We start from the raw sequence: 12,185 nt of genomic DNA on the forward strand, positions 1-12,185 counted from the left end.
CAGGTGTCCATAAAAGGAGGCTTGATAAAGTAATGCACATTCATTTCTTTTAATTTTAATTTTCTTTTCTTTTCTTTTTTTTTTTTTTTTTTTTAGACACTGGGTCTCACTCTATCGCCCAGGCTGGAGTGCAGTGGTGCCATCAAAGCCCACCTTAACCTCCAAATCCTGGGCTCCAGTGATCTCCCACCTCAGCTCCCAAAGCACTGGGATTATAGATGTGAGCCACCACACCCAGCCAAATTATGTACATTGATTTAACTGAATAAAATGCAACACTTTATGGAGTTCTCTGTGGATCATGGCAAGCTCTCCAAGAGGCAGTATGGCATAGTGGATAATAATCTAGACTTAGGAACACCTGCCTGGTTTGGAATCCAAGCCATGTCATTTACTGGCTGTGTGCCCTTGAGCAAGTTTGTTAACCCCTCTACTGCCTCCCTCTACTAACTATTGCCTCAATTTTTTAACAGTAAAAAAGAGCAAATAATAATACCTATCCCATAAGGTTGTTATGAATAAGTAAGTGAACATTTATAAAACACCCAGAACAGTCCCTGAACACCCACGCTAAGTAAAAAAATCAAGGTACAAAAGAGTGTGTATTACATGCTACCTCTAGCATGTAAATATATGTGTGTGTGTATGTGTACATGTATGTATTAACTAGTATTTATACAAAGAACCTCTGGAAGGATACAAAAAAACTAATAACCATAACTGGAATTTAGAGTAGAAAATAAGAGAAAGGGTTTTTGTTGTAAACCTTTTCATATTGTTGTGATTTTTTTTTTTTTTTCTGAGATGGAGTCTTGCTCTGTCGCCAGGCTGGAGTGCAGTGGCATGATCTCGGCTCACTGCAACCTCTGCCTCCTGGGTTCAAGCGATTCTCCTGCCTCAGCCTCCTGAGTAGCTGGGACTACAGGTGCACGCCACCATGCCCACCTAATGTTTGTATTTTTAGTAGAGACAGGGTTTCACCATGTTGGCCACAATGGTCTCAATCTCTTGACCTTGTGATCTGCCCACCTCGGCCTCCCAAAGTGCTGGGATTACAGGCGTGAGCCACCGTGCCTGGCCTTGTTTTGATTTTTGAATCATATAAATAAAAACCTATTCAAAATAAATTTTAAAAAGAAAGTTTTACGGATAGTCAGCCAGAACCTAAGTAATAATAGAAATCAATAGGCACTGCCTGCGACAGACTAAAAAATGGAGATGTTTCCCTTTGGAAGGACAAAGTTGACGCTACGTAAAGTCAAAGTCTACAAACCAATATGAGCAGGAATAAGGGGCTAGACCCTGCCATGGGGTTCCTCCTTCAAAAAAGAAATATGCACAGGGGTTTCATGCTCAATAAAATAACAATATCTATTTCATTTTTAGAATTTTTAAAAATAACACTTCCCCTATGAAGAACTCAAGATACATACGTAAACTTTTAATTTATAACAGCAAGCTTTCTTAATATTTATAATTCTTTTAAAGGAGGGGAGAGAGGGACTATGAGGTAGACAAAAAGGTAAAAGGAGAAGAATGCAGGTGAAAGAACTGCATAAGAGCGTGCAGGAGAGAATGAGTGAAATACATTCCACAGGCAAAGGGCCTACCAACCAATAATAGCAAAACCATCCAGCAATAGGAAAAGAGAAGTTTTGCCTTGTGATAGATTCATAACTCTTTCAGGTCTTACATTCTTCTAGAAGGCAGGACTGGTGGCCAAGGACTAAGCACTCCCGATTTTAAGCAGGCAAGCCTAAAAGAGGATGACAGAGCAGGGAAAGATACCTTCGAGCAGGGTCGAGTGATATGGGAAAACACTGGCATGGTGAAGGAAGACTTGAAAGGGGTCACAGAGGAGTGAGGGGATCAAAGGTGAGACAAGAATGTAAATGTTGTAGAATCAGAGCGTGAGAAGGAAACACCCAACGGTGCTAGTGGTAGTAGCGGGGCCTCTAGGCGTGGAAATGGGAAGGTAGAAGAGATGAGCCATATGTTGAATTTGAGTATTAGAGATAAACATTTCACTTCGACTTTCCAGAGAGGGTTGGAGCCAGGATTGGGGCAGGGAGGTGACATGTCACTGAGAAGTAGAAGCTGGCACTGCAGATCTGGACATGAGTGACAAGAGTGGAACCAACAGGTCACCAGAGGGCATGGTGCCCAGGGAGTGGCCCAGGAGGTGGTGCCCATTTCTGTGGCCTTTAGTTTGAGGATGACGTTCTCTTTCATTCCTGGAAGGAAATGTTCAAGGTTTCCTCACAAGGAGCCCTGGGACCATCCACAGCGCTGGTGTTTTCTGGGCGGCAAGGCTTCCTGGGGTCCTAATTACTCCTTGGGCTTTACCATGACGTGATCGCAGACATCTCATAGTTAGTTCCTCCGAAGAGACAAACGGCTCGTGAGCCCGCAGTTCTTCAACAAACCAGGTGTAGACCAACAGTGATGGGTACAAAAAGAGGGGGACAGACAAGGGTGTTCTTCCCATCTGTCCCCGTGGGATTCATGTTTCTCAGAGGGTAAAAAGAAAACAGAACTTGACCTTTACTTTCCTTTTACAGCAAATGGTTGTTCCAGAAAAAATGCAGCAACACCTGAACTCTTCTAAAGAAAAAGAAGACAAAATGCTCTAGTGCATCTCTGCCATCCTGTTGAAGATCCTATTTGAAAAAAGGGAGACAGAGAGAAAGGTTTTTTTTTTTTTAAGTGATAGAATAATCCAAAGTTAAAAATTCAACACAATGGAAAATACTAATTCCATCCATGCTGCCAACAAGCTTCTTGGGTTGCTTTATGAATTGTATGAGCTGAAGGACAGTACCTTCCGTATGGTCCTATCCTCACATCGCCTTGGAAGTTTGCCTCTGGACATATTTTCCTATCTGAGCATCTTTCCCATCTGGCCTCAAACTCCTGGGCTCAAGTGATTCTCCCACCTCGGCCTCCCGAGTAGCTAGGACCACAGATGCATGCCATCATGTCTGGCTAATTTTTAAAAATATTTTGTGCAGACGGGGTCTCACTATGTTGCCTCGGCTGGTCTCAACAAATTGGCGCTCATCAGTAAATTGGGGCACTCTTCAGGGCTGATAGCCTATTCCCCTGGATTGCCAAAACACTTTCTTAGTTCTCTCAAAGACGTGAGCAAGTTTGCCTTGAGGCTAGAAGAATGGAGAGAATATTGGGCATGGTGGCTCCCCTCTGTAGTCCCAGCACTTTGGGAGGCCAAGGCAGGTGAATGGCTTGAGCTCAGGAGTTTGAGACCAGCCTGGGCAACATGGCGAAACCTCATCTCTTGAAAAACTTAGCCAGGCGTGGTGGCACACACTTGTAGTTCCAGCTACTCAGGAAGCTGAGGTGGAAGGATCACCTGAGCCTGGGAAGTCGAGGCTGCAGTGAGCTGTGATTGTGCCACAGCACTCCAGCCTGGGAAACAGAGGGAGATCCTGTCATCATAATAATAATAAGAATAATAATAATTAATAATGTCTAGGACTTAGATGGGCAAAGAGGTGAGGTGAATATTAAGTATTTTGGAGCAGAAAGTAACAACTGTTTATGTCGGACCATCAGAAAAAGAAGACTGTGGGTCAGACACAAATGCTTCCCCACCTGCCCCCTGCAGTCTGTTCTCGGCACAACCCCCTCTGTGGACTGTTGAAATGCAGCTTCTCTGCTCGGTGCCCTCCGATGGCGCCACCTCACTTAGAAAAAAAGTCCTTGCAGTGACCTCAAGGCCCTACCTAATCTGCCCACCACCTACCCTTCTGACCATATCTTTTTTTTTTTTTTGAGACGGAATTTCATTCTTGTTGACCAGGCTGGAGCGCAATGACACGATCTCGGCTCACCACAACCTCCACTTCCCAGGTTCAAGCGATTCTCCTGCCTCAGCCTCCTGAGTAGCCAAGATTACAGGCATGCACCACCAAGCCTGGCTAATTTTTTTTTGTATTTTTAGTAACGACGGGGTTTCTCCATGTTGGTCAGGCTAGTCTCGAACTCCCGACCTCAGGTGATCCGCCCTCCTCGGCCTCCCAAAGTGCCGGGATTACAGGCGTGAGCCACTATGCCCGGCCCTGACCATATCTTTTATGACCTTCTCCCTCACTCAGCTTCAGCCACACTGGCCTCCTTGCCATTCTTCAAACACATGAGACACACTCCTGCCCCAGGGGCTTTGCTGTCCTCCTGCCTCCAATCCTCTGCCACCTCCTCAATACCCACAGCTCAGTCCCACACTTCTTTCAAGGTTTTCCTCGGAAGTCACCTTCTTGGTGGCTCACGCCTGTAAGCGCTTTGGGAGACCAAGGCTGGTGGATCACTTGAGCCCAGGAGTTTGAGACCAGCCTGGCCAACATGGTGAAACACCCGCTCTACTAAAAATACAAAAAATAGCCAGGTGTGGTGATGCATACCTGTAATCCCAGCTACTCGGGAGGCTGAGGCATGGTAATTGCTTGCACCTGGGAGCAGAGTTTGCAGTGACGACTTTGTGTCACGGCATTCCAGCCTGGATGACAGAGTGAGGCTATGTCTCAAAAAAAAAAAAAAAAAGTCACCTTCTCAATGAGGCCTTCCCTTAACATCTCTACTTAAAATTGCAAACCCCAACACTCCTTATCCCTTTCCTTGCTTTATTTTTCTCCAAAGCATGTATCTCTATCTGATAAACTACATACTTTATTTGTGTAGATACTGTTTGTCTCCCTTACAAACTCCGTGAGATCAGTAATATTGTCTCTTTGATCACTCCCATATCTCCAATACTTAAACAGAGCCTGACATACAGCAGGTGCTCAATATAAGTTGAAGAAATGAATTAAGGAAGGAATGAAAAACCATTAGCAGTAGGCTAAGGAACTTAGACTTTGTCCTGCTAGTAACTGAAAATCATTAAAGGATTTTTCTCCCCCTCTTATAGTTGATATCAGCTAGGAAAACGGAATGAGTTTCCTTTCAGTATGGCAGGCAAGAAAAAGTATAGAACACTGAGTCAGATGCTCATATATTTAAATTCTAGTTTTGCCACTTAGAAGCTAAGTGACCTTCGATAAGTTTTGTAATCTCTCTGAAACTCCACTGCTTCTCCTGAAATACCTATGACAGTAATTCATAGGGTTATTGGGGGAATTAAACGAAGCATGTAAAAGTGTCTCAAACAGTACCTGGGAAAAATGTTTTAATAAATGTTTGTTTCCCTCCCTTCTTTCTAATAAACTGAGAAATTCCCTATGCATTATGATATCAGTCAGATTCCCAGAGGAAATAGATGGCACACCCAAATTAGGCTAATTCGAGGTGAGTTAAAGAGACTCTAAAAGGTGTGGAGAAACCACAGAGGATGGTGTTGTCACAGACCCTGTGACAACAGAGTTGTCACCACTCCTAGGGGCATAGGGACAGGGAGGGAGCGGTTTCCAGAACCCAGAAGGACAGAAAAATTTCAAAGGCATATTTAAAATTCTAAAAGTGATGAGAAGCGTAATTATTTTAAAACATGCTTTATATCTAGAAAAAGTATATGACCCAGGTTTAAAAAAAAACTGAATTAAAAAAAAACAGATACTTGAACCAAAACCCCACACAACTCAATGGAAAAATAGAAGATTTTTTTTTTCTTTTTCAGATTCAGGGTCTCCCTCTGTCGCCCATGTTGAAGTGCAGTGATACAATCATAGCTCACTACGGCCTCAAATTCCTGGGCTCAAGCAATCCTCCCACCTCAGCCTCCCAAGTAGCTGGACTACAGGCACACACCACCACACCTGGCTAATTTTTTAAAAAATTGTTTTGTAGAGACAGGGGTCTCAAAAAAAAAAAAAGAGAGAGAGAGAGAGACAGGGGTCTCACTATGTTGCCCAGGCTGGTCTCAAATTCCTGGCCTCAGCCTCCCAACGTGCCGGGATTACAGGTGTGAGCCACTGTGCCCGGCCTAAAAGATGTTATTTTGAGAAACACAGAACACTTTTGAAAAGACAGAGCACTTGCTTAAGTAAAAAGAACAAGAGAGCAAACAATTTGGCAGCTCAACAACAATCCATTTAGCAGATAAAAATATAACTTGATGAGCTGCTTGATAGGCAGGTCCAAGAGCAAGAATAAAAGTTTCTTTAAATACATTAATGGCAGGAAGGCATCTAGAGAATCGATGTGACTGCTCGATTAAACAGAGTACGAAGGGTAAATAAATGATGACTATATAGGAAAGAAAGTTACCACGCCAGACTTGAAATTCTGTTAAAGTTCCTTGATTTGAACTTTGAAGCAGCAAAGCCTTCAGCATTTCAGAGCCAAACTTAGAAGGATTTTTTTTTTTTTTTTTGAGACAGGGTCTCACTCTGTTACCCAGGCTGGAGTGCAGTGGCATGATCACAGCTCACTGCAGCCTTGACCTCCCAGGTTCAAGCGATCCTCCCACCTCAGCCTTCCGAGTAGCTGGGACTGTGGCCACCATACTCGGCTGGAATTTTTCAAACTATTATTTTTTAAATGTGTTGTGGTCTGTTTAAAGGTGTTCTAGGCTGAGTGCGGTGGCTCATGCCTGTAATCCTAGCACTTTGGGAGGCCGAGGCCGGCAGATTGCTTGAGCCCAGGAGTTTGACACCAGGCTGGGCAACATGGTGAAATCCTGTCTCCACAGAAAAATACAAAAAAATTAGCCAGGTGTGGTGGTGGGCAACTGTGGTCCCAGCTACTCTGCAGGCCTAGGTAGGAGGATTCCTTGAACCTGGGAAGTTGAGGCTGCAGTGAGATAGTGCCACTGTACTCCAAGTTGGGCAACAGAGTGGGACCCTGTCTCAAAAAACAAACAAAAAAAGTTATTCTAAAGTACAAGTTTATAGGTTTGTAGTATAGAACAAATGTCTAGGTCAAAACCAGCTTTATAAAGTTCTGCAAGAAAAGCTGGAGCAGGCATAAGGATAGCTATACAGATCAGTGGAACAGAATTGAGAGTACAGAAAGAAACCCTCATATTTACAGCCCACAGGTTTTCAACAAGGGTGCCAATGATGGCAATGGCTGCTGTCCTCATGCTGGCTGCAGCAGGAAGGTGCAGCTGGGGCCGCATGCTCCATGGAGCCAGTGGGAGCCCCATCCCTTCTGAGTTGGGGCAGGAGCCCCCTGGGTGCCACTGTGGCCACCCTCCCTGTTGCAGGACCCAGGCATCTCTGCAGCTTGCACCCTCAGGGGCCCCAGGAAGGACCCTACCCCTACCCCTGAAGGCTCAGGGGTGTCTGCTCCCACTGCCTGGCCTCTCTCTGCTCCAATCTCTGAGCAGGGGTTGGGGCTGACTCCCGCATGGCACCGGAGGCAGATTGATTCCTGGGTGGAAGAGGCTGGGTCCCCAGTGAGACCCCACCTTCAGGCCAGGGAAGGCCTAAAGGCTGGGGGCTAGACTGCCAGTCCTGTGGACCAGAGTGGGGACTGTTGGTGCCTCTTCCAGGCCCACCCATGGCCACCCATGGACCAATCAGCAAGCACTGGCTCCCCTCTGAGGTCCATATAAGCCTTGGGCTCAGCCAGAGCAGGGCAGATGATGTCCTCGGGACAAAGAGAGTAGAGAGACAATGGGATGATCAGCTGCAGAGAGGAGCTACCCTCCCTGCTGATAGCTGGAGATGAAGGAACAACAAGTTGCAGAGAGGAACTGCCCTCTCTGCTAAGAGCTGCAGAGATGACCTGCTGGCAGAGAGGAGCCATCCTTTCCAGGGCCGCCTCTCCACTGACAGCTGCAGACATTGGGATGACTAGTTGCAAAGAGGAGCTACTCTCTCCAGGGCCTCCTCTCTGCTGAGAACTGAACACTCAATGGATAACCTGCCTACAGAGAGGAGCTACCCACTGCGGATCTCCTCTGAGCTGTTGTAACACTCAATAAAGCTCACCTTTGTCTTGTTTACCCTTCACTTGTCTGCATACCTCATTCTTCCTGGATGCAGGACAAGAACTTGGGCAAAAGATGCCATGGCCACAGAGGTTTCCGGCCAGAAAATTGACACCCCAAAGATCCCATAACACCAAGACAATTTATAGGGAAACAATAGTCTTTTCAACAAATGGTACTCCAGACACAGTGAGATGTACCTATAGTCCCAGCTACTCAGGAGGTTGGGGTGGGAAAATCTCTTGAGCCCAGGAGTTTGAGGCCAGTCTGGGCAGCACAACAAGACCTGTCTCAAACAAATAAACAAACAACAACAAAATCCAAATGGTGTTGGGACAACAGGATACCCATATGCAAAAAAATGTAGACTCTTAACTAAAATGTATGTAAAAATTAACTTCGAATGGATCAAAGACCTAAATTTAACAACTGAAACTAAAAAGCCTTTAGAAGAAAACACAAGTGTGACACCCAAAGCAAAAGCACTAGCAACAAAAAGAAAAGTAGATAAATTGAACTTCATCAAAATTCAAAACTTTTGTACTTCAAAGAACACTATCAATAAAGTAAAAGGACAACCTACAGAATGGGACATGATATTTGCAAATCATATATCTGATAAGGAACTTACATCTAGAATATACAAATGACTCCTAGGCCAAGGCAGGAGCCCAGGGATCCAGGACCAGCCTGGGCAACATAGTGAGACCCTGTCTCTACAAAAAATAAAATAAAATAAAAATTAAAAAATTAGCCAGGTGTGGTGACATGTGCGTGTGGTCCCAGCTACTCAGGAGGCTGAGGTGGGAGGATCAATTGAACCCAGGAGTTCAAGGCTGTGTGAGCTATGATCACAGGACTGCACTCCAGATTAGGCAACAGAGCAAGGCCCTGTCTCAGAAAAAAAAAAAGACTCCTACAATAACAAAAAGATAAGTAGTCAATTATAAATGGGCAAGGATATGAATAGACATTTCTCCAAAGAGAAAAATGACCAATAAGCATATGAAAAGATGCACATTATTCATCAGGGGAATGCAAATCGAAAGCACAATGAGATACACTTCATACCCACTAGGATGGCTATAATCAAAAAGATAGTTAATAACAAATGTTGGCAAGGATGTGAAGAAACTGAAACCCTCATAAACTGCTGGTGGGCCACAGTGTATAATAGTGCAGCCACTTTGGAAAACAGTCTGGAAGTTCCTCAAAAAGTGAAATATAGAGATATCACATGACCCAGCAATTCCATTCCTAGGTATGTACCCAAAAAAAATTAAAACATGTTTACACAAAAACTTATATACAAATGTTCACAGCATCATTATACATGATAGCCACAAAGTGGAAACAACCCAAATGTCCAACCACTGGTGAATGGATAAGCAAAATGTGGTATATCGTACAATAGAATATTCAACTGTAAAAAGAAGTAAAATACTGATACATGCTACAATGTGGATAAGCCTTGAAAAAAGTATGTTAAGTGAAAGAAGCCATACACAAAGCTCCATATTGTGTTATTCTACTTATATAAAATGTCCAGAATAGGCAAATCCACAGAGACACAAAGTAGATTGGTGGGGCCGGGCTTTGCACTGGCTGTTCCCTCTGCCTGGAACACTTTCCCACTCCAGGTGTTCTCATGGCTAGCTCCTTCATTTCCAGGCTCTGCTTAAATATCACCTTCCCAAAGACGCCTTCCATGGCAGCACATCGGAAGTCACTCTCCATCAGTCAGTGTGCCCTGATCCTGCTTGGAGCTCGCATCCCTGTCTGACTTGGCTGTTTATTGTTCATCTGCCTTGTTATCTGCCCCCTCCCCACATCATTTCTATGAGCCCTGCTGCTCGCTGCTGTAGCCACCAATGCCTGGAACTGAGTCTGGCATATAGTAGGCATTCAATAAATATTTGTTGGAATGAAATTGGCTTATCAAATAGTTTATTTGATTGCCTATGTTCTCTGTGTTTATTTTCTCTATTTCTCTCTTGCTTTATTTTATTTTATTTTATTTTATTTTATTTATTTTATTTTATTTTATTTTTTGGGACAGAGTCTCACTCTGTCATCCAGGCTGGAGTACAGTGGCTTAATCTCGGCTCACTGCAACCTCTGCTTCCTGGGTTTAAGAGATTCTCCTGCCTCAGCCTCCCGAGTACCTGGGACTACAGGTGTGTGCCACCATGCCTGACTAATTTTTGTGTTTTTCAGTAAAGACGGGGTTTCACCATGTTGGCCAGGCTGGTCGCGAATTCCTGACCTCAAGTGATCTGCCTGCCTTGGCCTCCCAAACTGCTGGGATTACAGGCGTGAGCCACCGCACCTGGCCCCCTCTTGCTTTTATAGCATTATTGTTGGGATCTCCCATTCATGTTTTGTCTCCAGGATGTTTTATTTGAGGGAAAGGCTGTGTGTTGTCCACATTTGGACCTGAGTATAAAAGAGGACATGGCACTCCCTGTGGCATGCATGGTGGAGGACAGCATGGTGGAAGCTGCACCAAGAAAGCTTCACAGGATAGTTGAATCTAAGGGCAAGAAGTTGGGCTCTGAGGGGTCTGCCACCCCGTCTGTCACAAAGCTCATGTGATCATTGTCTCCTGCCAAATACAGGTTGTTCTGGAGGAAAACTAAGTTAGCTGTGGATTTCATCACCCCCAAAATTTCAAACAGTAATCATTAGTCTTTCCTATTTTCCCTTATTATCTCTTATAATAATCAGGAGTTTCTAAGAAACTGGCCAGGGTAGGGCCCACATCCTATCCTTCGGGCTGATTCAGGGAGGATAACCACAGTCCAAGACACAGATTCTCCTCCCTGACTGTGCATTAGATTCACTGAGGCAGTTTTTAAAATGCCAGGTTCCCAGGCCTTACCTTGTGCCAATTAAATCAGAATTTCTCCAGGTTGGGCCCAGGCATCTGTCGTTTTTTAAACTCAACAGGTGATTTTAATTGCATCCTATTTTGAGGGTGTGAAACAGTTTCTCACACTTCAGTGTGCACACAAATCCCCTGGGGAATGTGTAAAAAGGTAGATTCTGATCCTGACTGTGTGGGCTGGAGTCTCAGATCTTGCACAATCTAATCAAGTGATGCTGATGCTGCCAGTCCACAGACCACAGTCTGAGTAGCGAGTATGAGATTAAATGCCAGCTTTGGCTCAGGTTCACAATGTTTAGATCTAATATTTGGTAATCCAGACTAGTATTAATCTATGAATTCTGATAATTGCTGGGCGTCTCTGACACTTGGCAGCCATAGTTTTGTTTGCTCTTTCCTCCTACCTGACAGGCCCTGGCTGGGGAAACTGAAGCCTCACCTCTCGAACCATCCTATGATCAATGCTGTCCCCAATGTGTCTCAGCTGCATGGCCAACTTGTGAATTACTTCCTCCTGGTGATGCTTCTGACCAATGCTATACTCCTTGGGCTGAGAAGGTAGATTATGATCTGTATTGAGAAAAAAGAGTTCAAAAGAGATAATCCCACTTAATTATCTGTAAAATCACTTACCACTAGTTACTAAAAACTGTCTTAGAAAATGAGAGGGTTGGCCAGGTGCAGTGGCTCACGCCTGTAATCCCAGCACTTTAGGAGGCCGGGGTGGGTGGATCACTTGAGGTCAAGAGTTCAAGACCAGCCTGGTCAACACAGTGAAACCCCTGTGTTTCTAAAAATACAAAAAATTAGCTGGACGTGGTGGTGGGCACCTGTAATCCCTGCTACTCGGGAGGCTGCGGCAGGAGAATCTCTTGAACCCAGGAGGCAGGGTTGCAGTGAGCCAAGATTGCACCATTGCACTCCAGTCTGGGTGACAAGAGCAAAACTCCATCTCAAAAAAAAAGAGAGTCGAAATTCAGTTATTATAATAATTATCAAAAAGCAAAGCCTATCTATTGGAATAGATCAGCTCTCTCCAATAGAAATATAATTCAAGCCACATATGTAATTTTAAAGTTTCTAGTAGTAAAATCAGGTAAAATTGATTTTAGTAATTTATTTTACCTAAATCAATATATCCAAAATATTATCATTATAACATTAATAAATATAAAATTATTAATGATATATTTTACATTTTTAAATTATACCTAAGTCTTTGAAATTTGGTGTTTATTTTGTACTTATTTTGTACTATTTTTAAATGTGTGTATACACACACATATATATATATATATATATATATATTTTTTTTTTTTTTTTAATAGACACAGGGTCTTTCTTTTTTGCCCAGGCTGGTCTTGGTTTTAAACTCCTGGGCTCAAGTGATTTTCACACCTCGATCTTCCA

General features: G+C 43.9%; 1 protein-coding gene across 2 annotated transcripts in view; it reads right to left on the reverse strand.

Moving 5' to 3' along the window:
- Positions 1–1,426: 1,426 nt before the first annotated feature.
- PXT1 (peroxisomal testis enriched protein 1) overlaps positions 1,427–12,185 on the reverse strand; it is a 32,808-nt gene continuing 22,049 nt past the window's right edge. Inside the window, exons 2-3 of one of the 2 annotated variants that reach the window (XM_055263244.2) lie at positions 11,215–11,345; positions 1,427–2,660 (exon numbers count right to left, since the gene is read on the reverse strand). In XM_055263244.2, coding sequence (XP_055119219.1) covers positions 2,556–2,660; positions 11,215–11,345 — 236 coding nt within the window. In that variant the 3' untranslated portion in view covers positions 1,427–2,555. Of the gene's footprint in view, positions 2,661–11,213; positions 11,346–12,185 lie in introns of those variants that run through there. The other variant, XR_008654188.2, reaches the window with a different exon arrangement.

This window comes from Symphalangus syndactylus, chromosome 23 (genome assembly GCF_028878055.3).
Source record: "Symphalangus syndactylus isolate Jambi chromosome 23, NHGRI_mSymSyn1-v2.1_pri, whole genome shotgun sequence".
NCBI lineage: Eukaryota > Metazoa > Chordata > Mammalia > Primates > Hylobatidae > Symphalangus > Symphalangus syndactylus.